This window comes from Diabrotica virgifera, chromosome 10 (genome assembly GCF_917563875.1).
Source record: "Diabrotica virgifera virgifera chromosome 10, PGI_DIABVI_V3a".
NCBI classification, from domain to species: domain Eukaryota; kingdom Metazoa; phylum Arthropoda; class Insecta; order Coleoptera; family Chrysomelidae; genus Diabrotica; species Diabrotica virgifera.
Genome location: NC_065452.1, coordinates 149,612,463 through 149,628,578, shown reverse-complemented (window position 1 = coordinate 149,628,578; position 16,116 = coordinate 149,612,463). Strand labels below are relative to the sequence as shown.

General features: G+C 31.5%; 2 protein-coding genes across 2 annotated transcripts in view; one reads left to right on the top strand and one right to left on the bottom strand.

Annotated features, from left to right (window-relative positions):
- Positions 1 to 4,720: 4,720 nt before the first annotated feature.
- On the bottom strand, positions 4,721 to 8,029 carry LOC114340255 (protein SET). The gene is made up of 3 exons (XM_028290974.2): positions 7,435 to 8,029; positions 5,573 to 5,759; positions 4,721 to 5,273 (listed from the first exon to the last, which is right to left on the bottom strand). Exons 1-3 carry the CDS (start codon positions 7,678 to 7,680, stop codon positions 4,963 to 4,965), a joined length of 744 nt encoding a protein of 247 aa, XP_028146775.1. The 5' UTR covers positions 7,681 to 8,029; the 3' UTR covers positions 4,721 to 4,962.
- Positions 8,030 to 9,117: 1,088 nt separating this feature from the next.
- LOC114340254 (patj homolog) overlaps positions 9,118 to 16,116 on the top strand; it is a 53,439-nt gene continuing 46,440 nt past the window's right edge. Inside the window, exon 1 of the mRNA XM_028290973.2 lies at positions 9,118 to 9,761. Coding sequence (XP_028146774.1) covers positions 9,270 to 9,761 — 492 coding nt within the window. The 5' untranslated portion in view covers positions 9,118 to 9,269. The remainder of the gene's footprint in view (positions 9,762 to 16,116) is intronic.

The window sequence follows — 16,116 nt, the reverse complement described above, 5'->3', positions numbered from 1 at the left end:
TGACATATAAGCGATTAAACATTGAAAAATTGCCAAATCGGCCATTTTTAACCCTCAAAAACTAAGTGAAAAACTGAAAATTTCAATGTTACCAAGGTAGGTGGATATTCTTTAAACATCGATTGATGAAATCCCGAAGAGTTTTTTGCAATACAATATTCAAAACTCCTTTGTTTTTTAATTGCTAATCAAGCGTGCGCGACACTATTTTCCACCGTTGCATGTGTATACAGTAGAGTGCAAATGAAAGGAATAAATTAGTTATTTCGTAAACCGGCGACTTTAAGGAAAAATCCCGAAACAGGTCGATTTTATTTTTAAGTTATGATATTGTGGCATATATGTTATACTAGTGAAGTCATCCATCTGGGCGTGATGACGTAATCGATTTTTTTAAATGAGAATAGGGGTCGTGTGCTAGCTCATTTGAAAGGTTCTTCAATTATCTATTCAGTAATATAAACATTTACATAATTATTTATACAATTTAATTTTTTGTCAATTTGTCAAATAATTTAATTTAATAAACAATTTTTGGACACCCTGTATAAATAATTATGTAAATGTTTATATTACTGAATAGAGAATTGAAGAACCTTTCAAATGAGCTAGCACACGACCCGTATTCTCATTTAAAAAAATCATCGATTACGTCATCACGCCCAGATGGATGACGTCACTAGTATACCTTATATGCCATAACTTAAAAATAAAAATCCAAATGTTTCGGGATTTTTCCTTAAAGTCGCCGATTTACGAAATAACGAATTTATTCCTTTCATTTTCACCATACTGTATACACATGAAACGGTGGAAAATAGTTTCGCGCACGCTTGAATAACAATTTAAAAACAAAGGAGTTTTGAATATTGTATTGCAAAAAACTCTTCGGGATTTCATCAATCGATGTTGAAAAATATCTACCTACCTGCCAACATTCAAATTTTCAGTTTTTCACATAGTTTTTGAGGGTTAAAAATGGCCGATTTCGCAATTTTTCAATTTTTAATCGTTTATTATGTCAAAAACTATCAACTTTAGAGAAAAGTCACTAAAGACCTTTTCTGTTTGGAATGATCCAAAAAACATAAAAAAAATTTGTTCTATGCAAAAAAAATAATTTTAGAAAAAAAAACAAAAAAAAAACGTTTAAAAAATTTTTGGCCCTGGCAACATGCAAATTTGTTAAAAATATTTTTCCTAGCGGATACGCAGTGGCTTTCTGGACTAGAGGCACAGTTGGGATTCAGAAAAGGACTAGGCACTAGAAGAGAAGCTCTGTTTGCTCTAAATGTTCTCACACAGCGATGCTTATGCGTTAATCAATAGATACACACTTATTTTAGATTTCGAAAAGTCTTTTGACAAGGTACGTCATGATTTACTTAAAAATATTATTTAGATACTAAAGGCATATTATATAGGGTGTCCCAAAAGTAGTGGAACGGTCGAATATTTCGCGAACTAAACATCGGATCGAAAAACTGAAAAATACGTGTTCAATCATTTTCAAGAATCTATCCAATGACACCAAACACCAACCCCCACTACACCCGCTGGAGGTGGGGGGGGGGGGGAAACTTTAAAATCTCAAATGGAAACCCCTAGTTTTTCTTGCAGATTTGGATTCTTTACGTAAAAGTAAGCAACTTTTATTCAAGATATTTTTTCGAACTGTGGACAGATGGCGCTATAATTGGGAAAAACGATTTATCCTGATACCATAGGTAAATTATAGAAACGGTCTAATATCTCGAGAAATACACTTCCAAATGAGAAACCAAAAAACAGGTTTTTAATATTTTTCGAAAACCTATCGACAAACACCAAAAATGACCCTCCAACCCACCCCCTGGAGACGGGGTGGGTGGAAAATTTAAAATCTTAAATGGCAACCCCCACTTTTTATTGCAGATTCGAATTCGTCATAAAAAATTAAGCTACATTTATTCGAAACATTTTTTAAAATTGCTGATAGATGGCGCTAATAAATCGCATTTTTCCAATTAAAGCGCCATCTATCAACAATTCTAAAAAATGTTTTGAATAAGTGTTGCTTAATTTTTCTTGACGAATCCGAATCTGTAATAAAAAGTGGGGGTTGCTATTTAAGATTTTAAAGTTACCCCCCACCCCACCTCCAGGGGGTGGGTTGGAGGGTCATGTTTAATGTTATTCGATAGGTTTTCGAAAAGTATTAAAAACGTTTTTTTGGTTTCTCATTTGGAAGTGTATTTCTCGAGATATTAGACCGTTTCTATAATTTACCTATGGTATCAGGATAAATCGTTTTTCTCAATTATAGCGCCATCTATCCACAGTTTGAAAAAATGTCTTGAATAAAAGTTGCTTACTTTTACGTAACGAATCCAAATCTGTAAGAAAAACTAGGGGTTTCCATTTGAGATTTTAAAGTTACCCTCCACCCCACCTCCAGGGGGTGTAGTGGGGGTTGGTGTTTGGTGTCATTGGATAGATTTTTGAAAATGATTGAAAACGTATTTTTCAGTTTTTCGAGCCGATGTTTAGTTCGCGAAATATTCGACCGTTCCACTACTTTTGGGACATCCTGTATAATAAAGATCTGAGAATAATCCTGAATTTATACTGGAATCAGCGAGCAAATATAAGAATGGAAGATGAGGTTTCAGATGTAATAAGGTAACACGTGGAGTGAGACAGGGATGTATATTATCGCCACTACTGTTTAACGTCTATAGTGACCACATGCGCCATCAAGTTTTATCAAATGCAAATGAAGAAATAATCGTCCGTCAATGGGGAAGTAATAAATAACATAAGATATGCAGAAGATACTTTGCCTTTGGCAAGAACATCGGAAGACTTTCAACCTAATCCTTTCAAGTCCTAATCTAAATTTAATAAAGAATCCTTATCCTAATGCTAAATAAAACATTGTACCCGTAGCAGTGTGACACATCATTAGTTAAGTATTTCGCTGGAGAATTCAGGCCTCCATGATTTTTTCCATATTAACTCTAGTCTTGTGAAAAACTATTATTTTATTGAAAGTGTTACACATCTTAAAAACTAAACGTTTACGTTAGTAAGTTTACATATTATTGTGTATAATAATAATAAAAAAAGAAAATAAATTTGAGGAAAAACTACTTAATATTGAAAATTACTTGCACATTGTAATAACTGTCTCCACACAGTTATTACAATCACATTCACTGGAAAACTATACCAGGTCAAGCACACAACAAAAAATGTATATTGGACGGGCATGCACTAAAAGGGATGAAGTACATACTGAGAAAAACAGTCAAGGGACACCTACATACAATGGGGCTGTATTATGGATCAAGTTGTAGACTCAATAGCAGAGAACCTAAAATGGTCAACCATATCTTGCATGACTGCTAGGCACTAGGTTCCAAGTGGCAAACACTTTTTGGAAACTACCAAGTGACTTCAAAAACATCTGGGATCCACTAAACAAGCTATCACAATGCTCCAGAATTGTGGACTTGGTGTTATGACTAACAGAAAGATCTACAATACGCCAATTGTCAGCTGCATTAATTTCTTCTTGAATGGAATTTAATGTGAGCATTGCGGTCTTAAAATAAAATCAATATAATCTAATCTGATTATATTTTTGTAATATTGTCCAATAAAATATTTGTTTAACCTTTGTGAAGTTTTTGTGACCTTAAATTATATAAATTGTTCAGAAAACTGTAAAATCTTGGTCAAATTTCCCCAAAATGCTGTGACATCCTCTATCGACATACAAGTATCTGGATTTTTTTCTATGTAGTCCCTCATACAGCAACTCATTTATCCACTCACACTCACAGATAACCACTGCCTTTTATCTTTTTTATCAACAAATGTCCTTTGTTGTTTCATTTGCATTTTGCTGTGTGCAGGTGAAATACTACAGATTATCTGATTTCATTATTTGTTTACTTTCCCTCTGTCATTATGTAGTCTACAGGTACATTTTGACTATGAATAAAACCTCAATACTTAAGCTGCATGGTGTCTAATTTTGTCTAAACAGAGATTAATTGAAAGACAAATTTGTGTGGTGATAAATAAGGTAGTATTTAGTCCTTCTCCTCTAAGTGTATTGGACTTATAAAAGAGTGACTGACAATTTCTTTGAATTTACAGTGTAGTGTTCCAGGCTTGACATATTTGTACTGATAGCTTTACGAATGGTATTAAGGGATCACTGGGGGAAAAATTAATACCTTTACCAACTGCCAGACAATGATATTTTCGATAAAGAACTCACTTATGAAATGAAAGTTGATAAAAAAGGAATACACATCTCCTAGTTTTTTGGGTTTTCGTCTAGTCTAATTGATCGGAGCAGAAATCAGCTGCAATAATGATGATACTGCCAACCAAGAAAACCTTTTTTGAATGTAAAATACTTAGTGATATAAGTCAAATATACATTGTAGGAACAAGTATTCAGTCAAGAGAAATCCTTAAACTCTTCATTAGAAAGATGTTAGAATTTATTAAAAGCACAGAAAATCTTGGTGGACTTTTCCTGAAAAGGCAGGATTTGCTATAAAGTTCTCACAATCAAGTGCTAGAATCATGTAGTGTCTCGCCTGATGTACGGAGAATATACTAAGAAGAAAAAAAGAATATGCAGAAAATTTGAGAATCTACTAAAACGATTGCCCCTGGCCCAAACATCCAAAATATTTAAAGTCCAAATCAAAACACAAGATGTTATTCACGGATTTTTAATATTACTTGACAGAATGACAGTGTTAGTTCAAAAATAGACATGGAAAAACTTCTTAAGAATAGATGAGATTTGATGACACAATTTATAAAATTAAAATGATTGCGGCACAATTATATTTTAATGAGTCTTTCACAATTTTATTTATATTAAGAATTATATACCAACAGCAACTGATCAAAATGGAAGTATGACAATAATACTTCATTGGTAAAAAAATAGACTTAGTTATTTTGGCTTCTCTCTTCTTCCCCCTCCTCCTCCTCTTCATCATTGCTGCTTGATATTTCACTTACATGTGCATCCCCCTCTACATCAGCTACCAGGTAGTACTGCAGTGGATTCAACCAAAGATCATCTTTGATGACTTCTGCAATATCATCAGTGTAAGGGTCAACATTATCAACAAACCACCCAAAGAAAGTTTTGGACCTTTCAATACGGCGTTTTCTTCCTGATTTCGGTGGTTCAATATTTTGTCCAATGTTGCAGCCTTCCTTCCATATAATTCTGGTACTTTGGGAAGTTGGAGTAGCTAAAAATACATATAGTTGCCATCAAATTATTGCAAAAAACCTTAATCTTAAGCTTATTACAAAGTCATTTGTATTTAAGTGGTGTGATTAAGTTTCCGGCACAGGTAGAAAGTAATAAATGTTAATCTATTGTACAGTTAATTATTACACCTGCTATTCAGTATCTTTACCTCTCAAAACTTAACTACACTACTCAAATACTAATGACTTTGTAATAGGATTAAGATTTTACCGCAATAATTTATGGGCAACTATACCACTAGTAATTTAGAAAACATCAAAAAATAATGTAACTTACCACAATCTAAGTGATATGTCTTGGTAATGACTGTGTTGTCAATGTAAGGGTTTTCCTCAAAATAAAACTTGATACAATAACCAGACTTAATGTCTTCGAATTCCTGGACTTCTATCTTTATCAAAAAATGGAGGCAATCTTCTTCTTCATTATCTAGTAGCTCACTTAAATCAGGGTGATTTTGTATCTAGAGATATATAGTTAAGGTAACTAAATTATATTTATGAATGATAATTTTTTAATCTATTTTAGCAAAAGAATAAAAATTACAATTATTCTCCCAGATTTTCCTTAATTGTAACTTCAGTATGGGCAAACAAAGTTTGATTTAGAAAATATTAATAGAAAAAATATCTTCATGAAACAAATACAGGGTGTAACAAAAAGGTGGACCATAAAGTGAATCCTAACTTACCTGAGTGGGGACAAATGTGCACATAAAAAAAGTTACAGCCTTTTGAAGTTACAAAATGAAAATAGATTTTTTCTAATATATCAAAAACTGTTTTTAAGATTTATCGAAAATAGACATGAGGCTTTCTTATGGCAGGAACATCTTAACACAAATAACAGTGAAATTTGTGCGCCCATAAAAATTGTATATGGGGGTTTTGTCCCCTTAAACCCCACCAAATATTTGTGTATGTTCCAACTACATTATTATTGTGGTACCATTAGTTAAACACAATGTTTTTAAAACTTTTTTGCAGCCAGTTTTTATAGAAATATTTTAAACATTCTTTGCAAAATCCACCATAAAGTTTTAAATGGTTAAGTAATATTATAGAATATTATTTTTATAATATTATTACCAGGTCTTCCTCGACACCTAATGGTAAAAGAGGCAACCGATTATGTATGTATGTATTATTACCAGGTCTCTATAATCTTATCCATTTACAAATATGTGGTGGATTTTACAAATGTTCAAAATATCTTGATAAAAACTGGCTTATCAAAAAAGTACTAACAGGCAAAAAAAATGATTTAAAAACATTGTGTTTAGCTAATGGTACCACAATAATAATTTAAGTGGAACATACACAAAGGTTTGGGTGGGTTTAACCATAAAATTTTTATGAGGTGCACAAATTTTACTTTTATTTTCTTTTTAAGATGTTCCTGCCATAAGAATGCACATTTTCAATAAAAAATCTAAGTTTTCGATATATTGGAAAAAAATCGATTTTCATTTTGTAACTTCAAAGGGCTGTAACTTTTTTATGTGCACCTTGTACTAAGGCAAGTTAAGTTCAATTGAGCTATTTTCGGTCCCAGAATATGTGATTTCTTTTATGACCTGTCTTATTGTTACACCCTGTATATGTAATCTATAGTTATTTGGATCAAGGTTTAAATATATTCATAAATAAATGTATAAGTATTGCTACAACTGAGAAAAAATAAAGTACTGCATATATAGGCTTTACACAAGACCATAATATACTACTGATAGTAGGCTATAATGACCTTATATACACCATACACAAAAATAAAGAAATGAAAAATTAAAGATATGCTTTTGTAGAAGACTATGATTTAAGGTAGGAACAACAGTTTCTCAAAAAAAATTAAATTAGAGAAAACGAAATGGATTACTACTAAAAACAGATCCTCTAACTTAGAGGATATATACAGAGCATGTTTTGAATTAAAAGAGGAAAGAGGTCAAGCATTTTACACAGTTAGGTATAATAACACACTTTCCATATAAAATACATTGGTGGTAAAAATTGTAATAACAAAATATTGGCAAGCTACTGTAAAAAGTAAAAATCATATTTAAATACAAATTAAAAGATCATACCCAAGTACAAAATACTTATAGGTTAGAAATAACAAGGAATTACTAAAAAGGATACAGCAGTAATCCAGAAGTTAGGAATGTTACTAATTAAATTATTCCTCTTCTCGAAAAAGGGCTTTCGTAACTGATTATACTTCTGTTCAATTTTCAGTATTTCTTCACTAGATTTTTCGTTTATGCTATCTATTTCGTTCTGACAGATATCAATCTCCTCCAGAGCTTTTTGGGTAGCTGCATCAAATTCGGACGTCCTATCTGATTCAGAGAATCTTTTTAGTTTCCTTGGAGTATCCCCCGACATAATTATTATTATTTTTCTTAATGCGGTCCAAATTTTCAACAACAAATACGTTTCAAATAATGAAGCTTGTTTTGTTATGACAGATCTTGGTTATAGAATTTTTGACCAACCAATGACATTTCTGTCGTGTGACAATGACGTTTTCACTTGGATCTACAGACCGAGCGCGTCTCGTAAAAAGCACGGCTTCGTCGGCTTCCCGCAATCGTACTTGAGACACTGTGTCAGGTGAGGCGTTTGAAAATTTGAGTAACTTGATTCTTTAGTTTCTTTCGAAGAATTAAAGGCTGTACAAAAAATTGTAGTCCCGATAAAACCCACCATAGATGCTATAAGAAATCAAAAAGATATCAATTTGGGTTTTCCATCCACATCCAGAATACCCTCCAATAAAAAAATTATACCCCAAAGGAAATTTTTTCCAACAAAAAAAATTAAAAAGGGAAAGAAAAGTTCAAAATTGCAAAAGCCGTCCTCAGAAGAAGCCAATATGCTAGCTGCAAAAGTTTTAATTCAAAAATAATTTATTTTTTTATGTGTCATCAGTATATAATATATGTTTTAAAATAAAATTTTAAATAAATTTTTTTGAGAAAAAATAAAAAATACAGCATACTTACAGTACTTTTTTTGAAATGCTATTTTCCAAAGTTTATAAAATTTCTTACGCTCGATTTTATATTAATAAAGTTAAAGTGGACTTTAAATTTAAAGTTTACTTTAACTGTAACAATTGCATTTTTTAAGGTAACACACACGTTCACTTTATTATGAAATCGAGCGTTAGTCAAAATTCTAAATGCTCAGTAAATAATAACAACAATTAGGTACTTGTATTGAAAACAACATATTTTGTAATTTGAAAAAAAAAACAACATATTTGCAACATAGATAACAAAACAACATGCTTTGTTACGTATTTTAAAAAACTCTCCATCATGCATGCTCCATGAGAAAAGAAAATATAAAACTAATTTCATCCTTATCGTGTCTCAGATGGCTACTTTTGCTATAACTACTCAACGCTTTGCTACTCTACCTACCTACATACAATTTGTATTATTTTATCAAAAAACAAGCATTTACATACTCTGCAAATTGTATATTTTGCTTTGCATTTTCATATGAAAAAACCGCGGTATTTATCTTGAACTTTTTTTGAACAAGGTGCAATACTTAGGTAATATTATTAATAAAACAAAGTATATTAAAATACAATGTTAAAAACTTAATAATATTAGCAATATTTAAAAACTTTAATATATTATATTATAGTATACATATTATGAATTAGTAGAAAGTAGAAACGATTACATATATTTAAATTTGGTAAATTATATATAACTCCACTCGACCAGATCACGACCACACAACTCAAAACACAAGTACGCAAATACGGTTGCGTGAAACGTGGCTCAAAGACGTGCAATTTACGAGATTCACTCGGTCTGTAGATCCTTGAGCAATGACAGATTGTAAATTGTAATGAAGAAAATAAAACAGTACAATTTTCACTCAAGGTGAAGGCGTATCACATATTTAGTTTAGTTTTAAATGTGGTTTAGATTTCTTAATTTTGAGTTTGATGTATGTCTATTTTGTATTCTAACCATAAAGGCAAGATGCATTTGAATGCTGATATTTCTAGTGCTTTACAACTTTTAGAGGATATTAAACAAACTCTGGATGACTTAGGAGATCCAAAGCTTCAAATAAACACGACTCAGGATCTTAGTTTACTTATTAGTGTCCTAGAAAACCCGATATTTAGAAGTATTGTTACAGTTCAAGACTCCATAAGCGAGTTAAATCAACAACTTGGTCAACATCCTTCTATTTTGCCAGTAGATTTTGATATTACAGCTGCAGGAGAGTTAGTTTTAAATGTACCACCAGCAGGCGAGCTATACGACCCAGATTACGCAGAGGATTATCCTAACAACAGAGATTTTGATGAACAAAGAGTGCCTTCCGCGCCAATCTCACCTAGTTCACCCCAAGTGCCACTTTTACATAACTCAGACAACCAGCTATTAGCAGTACATAGTCCAAAACTAAACAGTAGACTCTGCAATTCAGAGGTAAAAACATATTCACTATTAATAATAATATCTGTATGCCAGAGGTAAAGGGCACTATGTCCATTTTTGTCAATATTGGGATTATACTGCAGTTATACTGATCTTTTAATTCTCCACACAGCAGTGGCAACCCGTGACTTTTTCTAAAGTGTTTCCAAAACCAGATGTAAAAAAATCTTATTCAAAAAAAATTATTCTGAACCTTTCAAATATAAGTTTTTGTTTTCAATCTTGTGGGATAAAATTAAACAAATCATTATCCCCATATTATATGTAATAGACAAATAAACAGACTAAATAGCTTATTCTACCATAAAATTAACACATTCGCGGTCATGACTGCATATGAAGTCATTTACTCCATAGGAATACGTGTATAAAATTACAGCATATCCGCGAATGTGTTAACATAAAAAAATGAACAAGTAGGAAAAAGAACGTATTTTGAAAACTATTGTTTATATTTTAAGTTTTCCATTTTCAATAATCTCATTTTTTTCTTCAAATTATATATAAAAAAAATATACAAGGAGCATGACTTTTCAAGTGGTTGATCGATTATGCAGCGACACTCTTCCATGTTTAAATGCACGCACACTGTAATCTGTAATAGGTACTAAACCAACGTTACCAAAACAAAAATTGGTAACAATCCTACTGATAATACACAGCGCCGCCCACGCCGTTGCTAGAGCCGTCCCTCCTTCAAAATTTTCAGAAACGAGCCAGTCCCGACCGACAGCAAGGATCATCATCCTGCATACATCCTAGTAACCACAAACAAAAGTGGTAACAACATAATAATGTGCAACGGATTCACATAAACTCACCAATATTTTCGTGCATCTAGTTGACTATTAACTGAATTAGGTATTATTAACAAATATTTCTATTGGTAGAAAATATAAATGGAATTGTTTCATAGTAGTCATAAAATATTTATTTGCAAGATTTTTAACCGTTACCAATGGTAACAGTGGTTACATGGATACTTCTCCAGTTCCACACAGAGGTATAAAGCACTATGTCCTACTTTATAAAATAAAAAAGATAAGAACTTTATAAAAAGTAACATGTCACATTTTGTTTAGAGGCAAAGGGCTTTTGTAAAGCAATGTACACAGAGGTATATCGTTTCATGTCCACATGGTTGAAGGAAGTTACAAAATAAATCCAGTATTAAACAAGCAGGGTACAGTATTACACTTTACCCTGTAATGTTTGTCATGAAGGAAAAACAAATTAAAGTTTAACATTATATAATGCATTTTTAGTAAACATCTAGTATCATGACCCAAAAGATCTTGAAGAGGTAAACAGCACTATATCCACTACATTGTGTTTTAATTTTTACTTTATCGTACTATATACGTAGTATAGTATAATAGATAAAGTTATAGGATCGTGCAAAAAAATTTTCAGATTTCACTTTTTTTCGACGTTTTGAGTCCCCCTGAGTCTAAAAAGCAAATAAAAAAAACATGTCGGAAGTATGTACGTACGTACGTACGTATGTACGTAGTATGTCACCACCGCCCAGCAAAAACTACTGGACCGATTTTGATTAAATTCGGTATGAGTAAGTTTAAGAGAATTTTGTCGAGAAACTAAGCTTTTAAAAAAAACCTCTCAAAGGGGGGCCGAAATAGGGGGGTTATTTAGGGCCCATTTTTGCCAATGTTGACCGAAATGAATGAAATTCAACTTAAAGTAAGCTCATCGATAGGTAAATAAAAATACGGAATTTGACATTTCCAAATTCAAAATGGCGGCCAACATGGCCGACCGCCCACCCGACACATTTCCCTATCTATCTAAAAACTTATTTAAGATAAGTTTAATTTGAAAATATTGTTATATAGCCTAAAGATGGGGCTATAAGAAGGATGCTATCGTTTTTCAGAAAAAGTTACAGGTTGCCTATATTTAAGGGGTCAAATTTTGACATAAATTTGAACTAGATTTTCTCAAAAATGGCTCCAAGGATTTTTTTTATTTTTTGATATATTTTTGATATTCTATCAGTAAATTGAATGACATTAGTCATATATCTTAACTCCCCATAGGAGGGGAGTTATGAATTTTTTATAAAAAAATATTCGAGTGCCCGTAACTTCCTTCTTAATAGAAACTATAAATTTGAAATTTTGCAGACATATATAGTACTTTATTATCTATTATCACAATAAATTTTACCAAAAATATGGCTTCCGGTTGAACCGGAAATGAATAAAAAATCTTAATTTTTTTAGATACGCCCTATATATTTTAACATATTTTGAAAGAATGCAAAATTACCTTTCCAGTGACATAAAATTCATTGCTGTAGCTCAAAAACTCAAAAAGTTACGGTAAATAGAAATTTTGCTATAATCTTATGTGTGTCCTCTCTCACGCGTTCATAGCAGAGCATTATTGTAGGGCAGTCAATGAGGGTATTTGGCTTCGAATTCCATCCTACTACATTGATGTACTTGATATTTTCACAGTAAGTAGGGAATAGCTCAAGAAACAAAATCTACCCTATATACTATGGCGCTTTTATCTTGGGGCGGTCCCCACTTCTTCAAGGGGGTGGAAAATTTGTTGGTCAAAATAAGCACGGAAGTGGCTAAAGAACCTATTTCTAAGCAAAAACTAGTCTATACTTTTTTTTGAGAACTCAATACTTTTTGAGTTATGCGTAGTTGAAAATTGGCCATTTTCATTGAAAAATGACACCTTTTCGGACGGTTTTTTTGTGAATACCTTAAAAACTATGCATCGAACTAAAAACACTATATAAAACATTTTTTAGATTATAAATAATAAAGAGATTCGTTCCTTCGTAAATGTTCTATTTATAATACAAAAAGAGATATGGTAGGTGAAAATAGTTTGTTTTTTGGTGCATGCTCAAATTGGTGTGTTCAACTTGAAATAACAGAGGAACGGTAGGTTTTAGGTGTATAATGCTACCAACACCTTTTGTAGTGTTTGAAAAGGCCTTTAAAACGAGCACCGTTAAATGTCGGTTACTTACAAACTAAGCGAGATATGGTGCAAAAAAATATATGACTAATGTACTTTAAGGAAAAATGAAAAGTATATACATTTAACTCCCCATCCACCATAATTTAAATGCATTGTTTTCCTTCTACAATACCTTTTAATATATATAGTGTTATTTCTACTTTCAAAAAGTTGAACGGTTTAAAATGAATGGTTTTTGTAAAAAATGTGATCAAATTATAGAATGAATTTTTAAATTTTCTTAAAAATCTTCCTTTTTCTCCATGTAATTCGAAAATAAAAATATTTCACCCCTGAGAAGTGGTGGGAACTTCCCCCATGATAAAAGCGCCATAGTATATAGGATAGACTTTGAATTAGGAGATTAGGCTACTCCCAAAATTTCATTAAAATCCATGCAGTAGGATAGAATTTGGAGATAATATCTTGTTCTTAATCTCGCGCATTGACTGGCGTAATCGAAATATAATGAAATGCAAATATTGTAAACCATTAATAGGGAGTTTTTGTGCACACAAATACATAAACGTAACGCATCTTTTTGACATGTACGCTTGCGCATTAATGGTTGAACTCCCGTATCTCGATGCGTATTACCTAAAGTAACGTTCTGATACGTACGTAAGAACGCATCCCTATCGAGACGAAAGTCACCGAATGCACACGAGGATCTTGCCCGATTACCTCTACCAAATGAACATTTCATCAGCGTTTATCAACATTTTAAGGTTATATTGGTTATTGGTTTAGTCTATTTGAGTAAAATTATTCTGTTTGTAATTGGAAATTGGAACTTCATAATATATTTAAAATTTTATTGTTTTTAAGTTGTCTATTAATAAAGCACAACAAACAGATCTTGTATTAATTTAAGAAATACAGTGATCACCACAATTAATAACTAGATAAACAAATGACCTAGTTTCAGTAAAATTTTCAAATAAATATTACCAAACTATTTACATTATACTGGAATTCTGATGTAGGTACAATAATTTACAACTAAAAAGTAGGTATAAACAAAAATAAAAAAAATTTAACCTAAGGAAAAATAATATATTTATATTTAAATAGAACCAATTAAAACCATACAATTTCATCATTCATTTATCTTTTTTTACATTTGTATATTAATTGTATATTGTGTGAACATTGTTTTATTTTTTTAATGTCAACGGAATTTAAAAATGACTTTACGATTTGCTTTACGTTACGTTAAGGGAGTTACAAAACAAAAACTACCTATTTTAACATTCATCCTCTACGACACGTTAGTTGCTTTACGTATACGGAGAGGCGTACGTTACGTAGCAACAAAAACTCCCTATTTTCTCAGAAAAATGAACTAATTTGAAATGAAAGTATGACTATAATATTCTATTGATTTATGCAATAATCTACACATCTATAGTGTGTCCCCGAAATATGGCATCGAACATTTTCTCAAATGCAGGAATTAATGATGCGTAGAACCATAAAATACTTTTAAATACAGTAGGTGTTTCTAAAATATCAAAATAACGAGTAACTTTGTTATTTTTATAGAATTCCAGTATCATAACGATAATAGATCGGTACGATAAAGTTCTCGGGCGGCCCTTCCGTCCAGCGTTTTTTTTATTAAAAATAAATCAAGTTTAGTATCACAATACAGTGGAACCCTAATAAGTCGGCCCCCGATAACCCAGAAGTCTGGGTAAACCAAATCAATTTTCATCAGACAAAACAAACATTTTTTCACTTTGACTGAGTTTTTTACCAAGAAATAAACAATACTGTATAAGTACAACTGTATGTAATTTAGATGTACTGTGCATATGTATTTCATGTTTTTACAAATTATAATAGAGTTTATCTGTAAGTATACCGTATTTATTATTTTTTACCATGTTCTCCAGCTAACCTGGATTTTCGATAACCACGATCGGCCGCAGTCCCGATTAATCTGACTTATCGAGGTTCCACTGTATGTGTTTTAAATAATACAATTTTGAAAGTTAGTATTAGTTAGTATTACACAACCTTTATTATAAATATACATCCAATCATTTAGTTAGATAGCATCAGGTTTTCTTTTGTACAGAGAATTTTTCATATACAAGAGCCATGTTGTTTGCAACATGCAACAGTATATTATGTTGTTTCATCAACAATCCAAATCATTTGGGACCAGGACCTATCAGGACTATTGATTTGTTGGGATTTTCAAACCATCTTTAAACTTAAAAATTGTACTTAAAATGAATTATATTAATTATTTGGCGACTACATATCGTTTAATAATTTATGAGCTCGCAAAATACGCACAGTTCAAATTATTGAATTGCAATTTCCTTTCTATAGTGCAGTCACTGAAGGTAAAAATCAACTATTACCTTCACTTTCGGTGAACCTTCATCGATTTCACGAAAATTGGTGAGTGGTTAGAGGATACCTCAAGAAATAAAGGTGACATGGTGCCACCTTGCGCTTTTACCCTGAGGGTGGATACCACCTCTTCTCGGGGGTGAAAATTATTTTATTAAAAATAACTTCACAAATCAATAGAAGGACAAATTATAAGCAAAATTTGTTATATAAAGTTATTAAAATAAATCATTACTTTTTGAGTTTTAAAGATTAAAGATTTTAATTTTTCGTGAAAAAAATGCATGTTTTAGAGTGGTTTTTCGTAAATCACTTAAAAACTGTAAGTTTTTACAAAAAAGTTATCATTACCAAAATTAAAGCTTTGAAAAACCTTTTATTATTAATTATTCAAAGTGAGTTATAGGTATATAATTGAATATATTTTTTTTTTTCGGCGAGTACTCAAATCTAAGGATTCAAGCTTAAATAAGGGAAAACGATGCATTTTATAACATACTTACTAAATACTTGTGAAAATACTTAGAAATACCTATCAAATAAGCTCCAGAAGAAGTTGATAGCATCAAAACTTATACTCCAAAATTTTTTCCAAAAAAATGTTATTGTTTTTTTAATGTAATAATAATATAGTATATGCTTTGCCCAGATATTCCAGTTGAAAAATAGCGCCCAGTAATTCTTTGATTTTTAAGGATAATAACAAAGAAAATCAAAATGGATACCTACAAGTAAACACTTAATTAGTGAAAAAGTCCTTTATTGTTTTTTGAACAAAAGTTGATAAATGTTTCCTTGTAGTCATGTCCCTAAGTTGTTTAAGAAATATGAGTTGAGATGGTGTACCCTCAGCCTTGACATTCTAACCAGTTCTTTGCAGTTTCCAAAGCATTGTAGGCATCCACATGTGAAGTACAGCTCCGTAGAAACTAATTTCTTCTTCATCACTGTCTGTATTGCTTTTGATGATAATGTC

Bases quoted from the DNA above. Each gene is read 5' to 3' on its own strand.
- LOC114340255 (XM_028290974.2), bottom strand. From the start codon at position 7,680: ATGTCGGGGGATACTCCAAGGAAACTAAAAAGATTCTCTGAATCAGAT. The intron at 5,760-7,434 runs GTATCCTTTTTA...ATATATCTCTAG, and splicing joins CTAACTTCTGGATTACTGCT to ATACAAAATCACCCTGATTT. The intron at 5,274-5,572 runs GTAAGTTACATT...ATGTATTTTTAG, and splicing joins GACATATCACTTAGATTGTG to CTACTCCAACTTCCCAAAGT.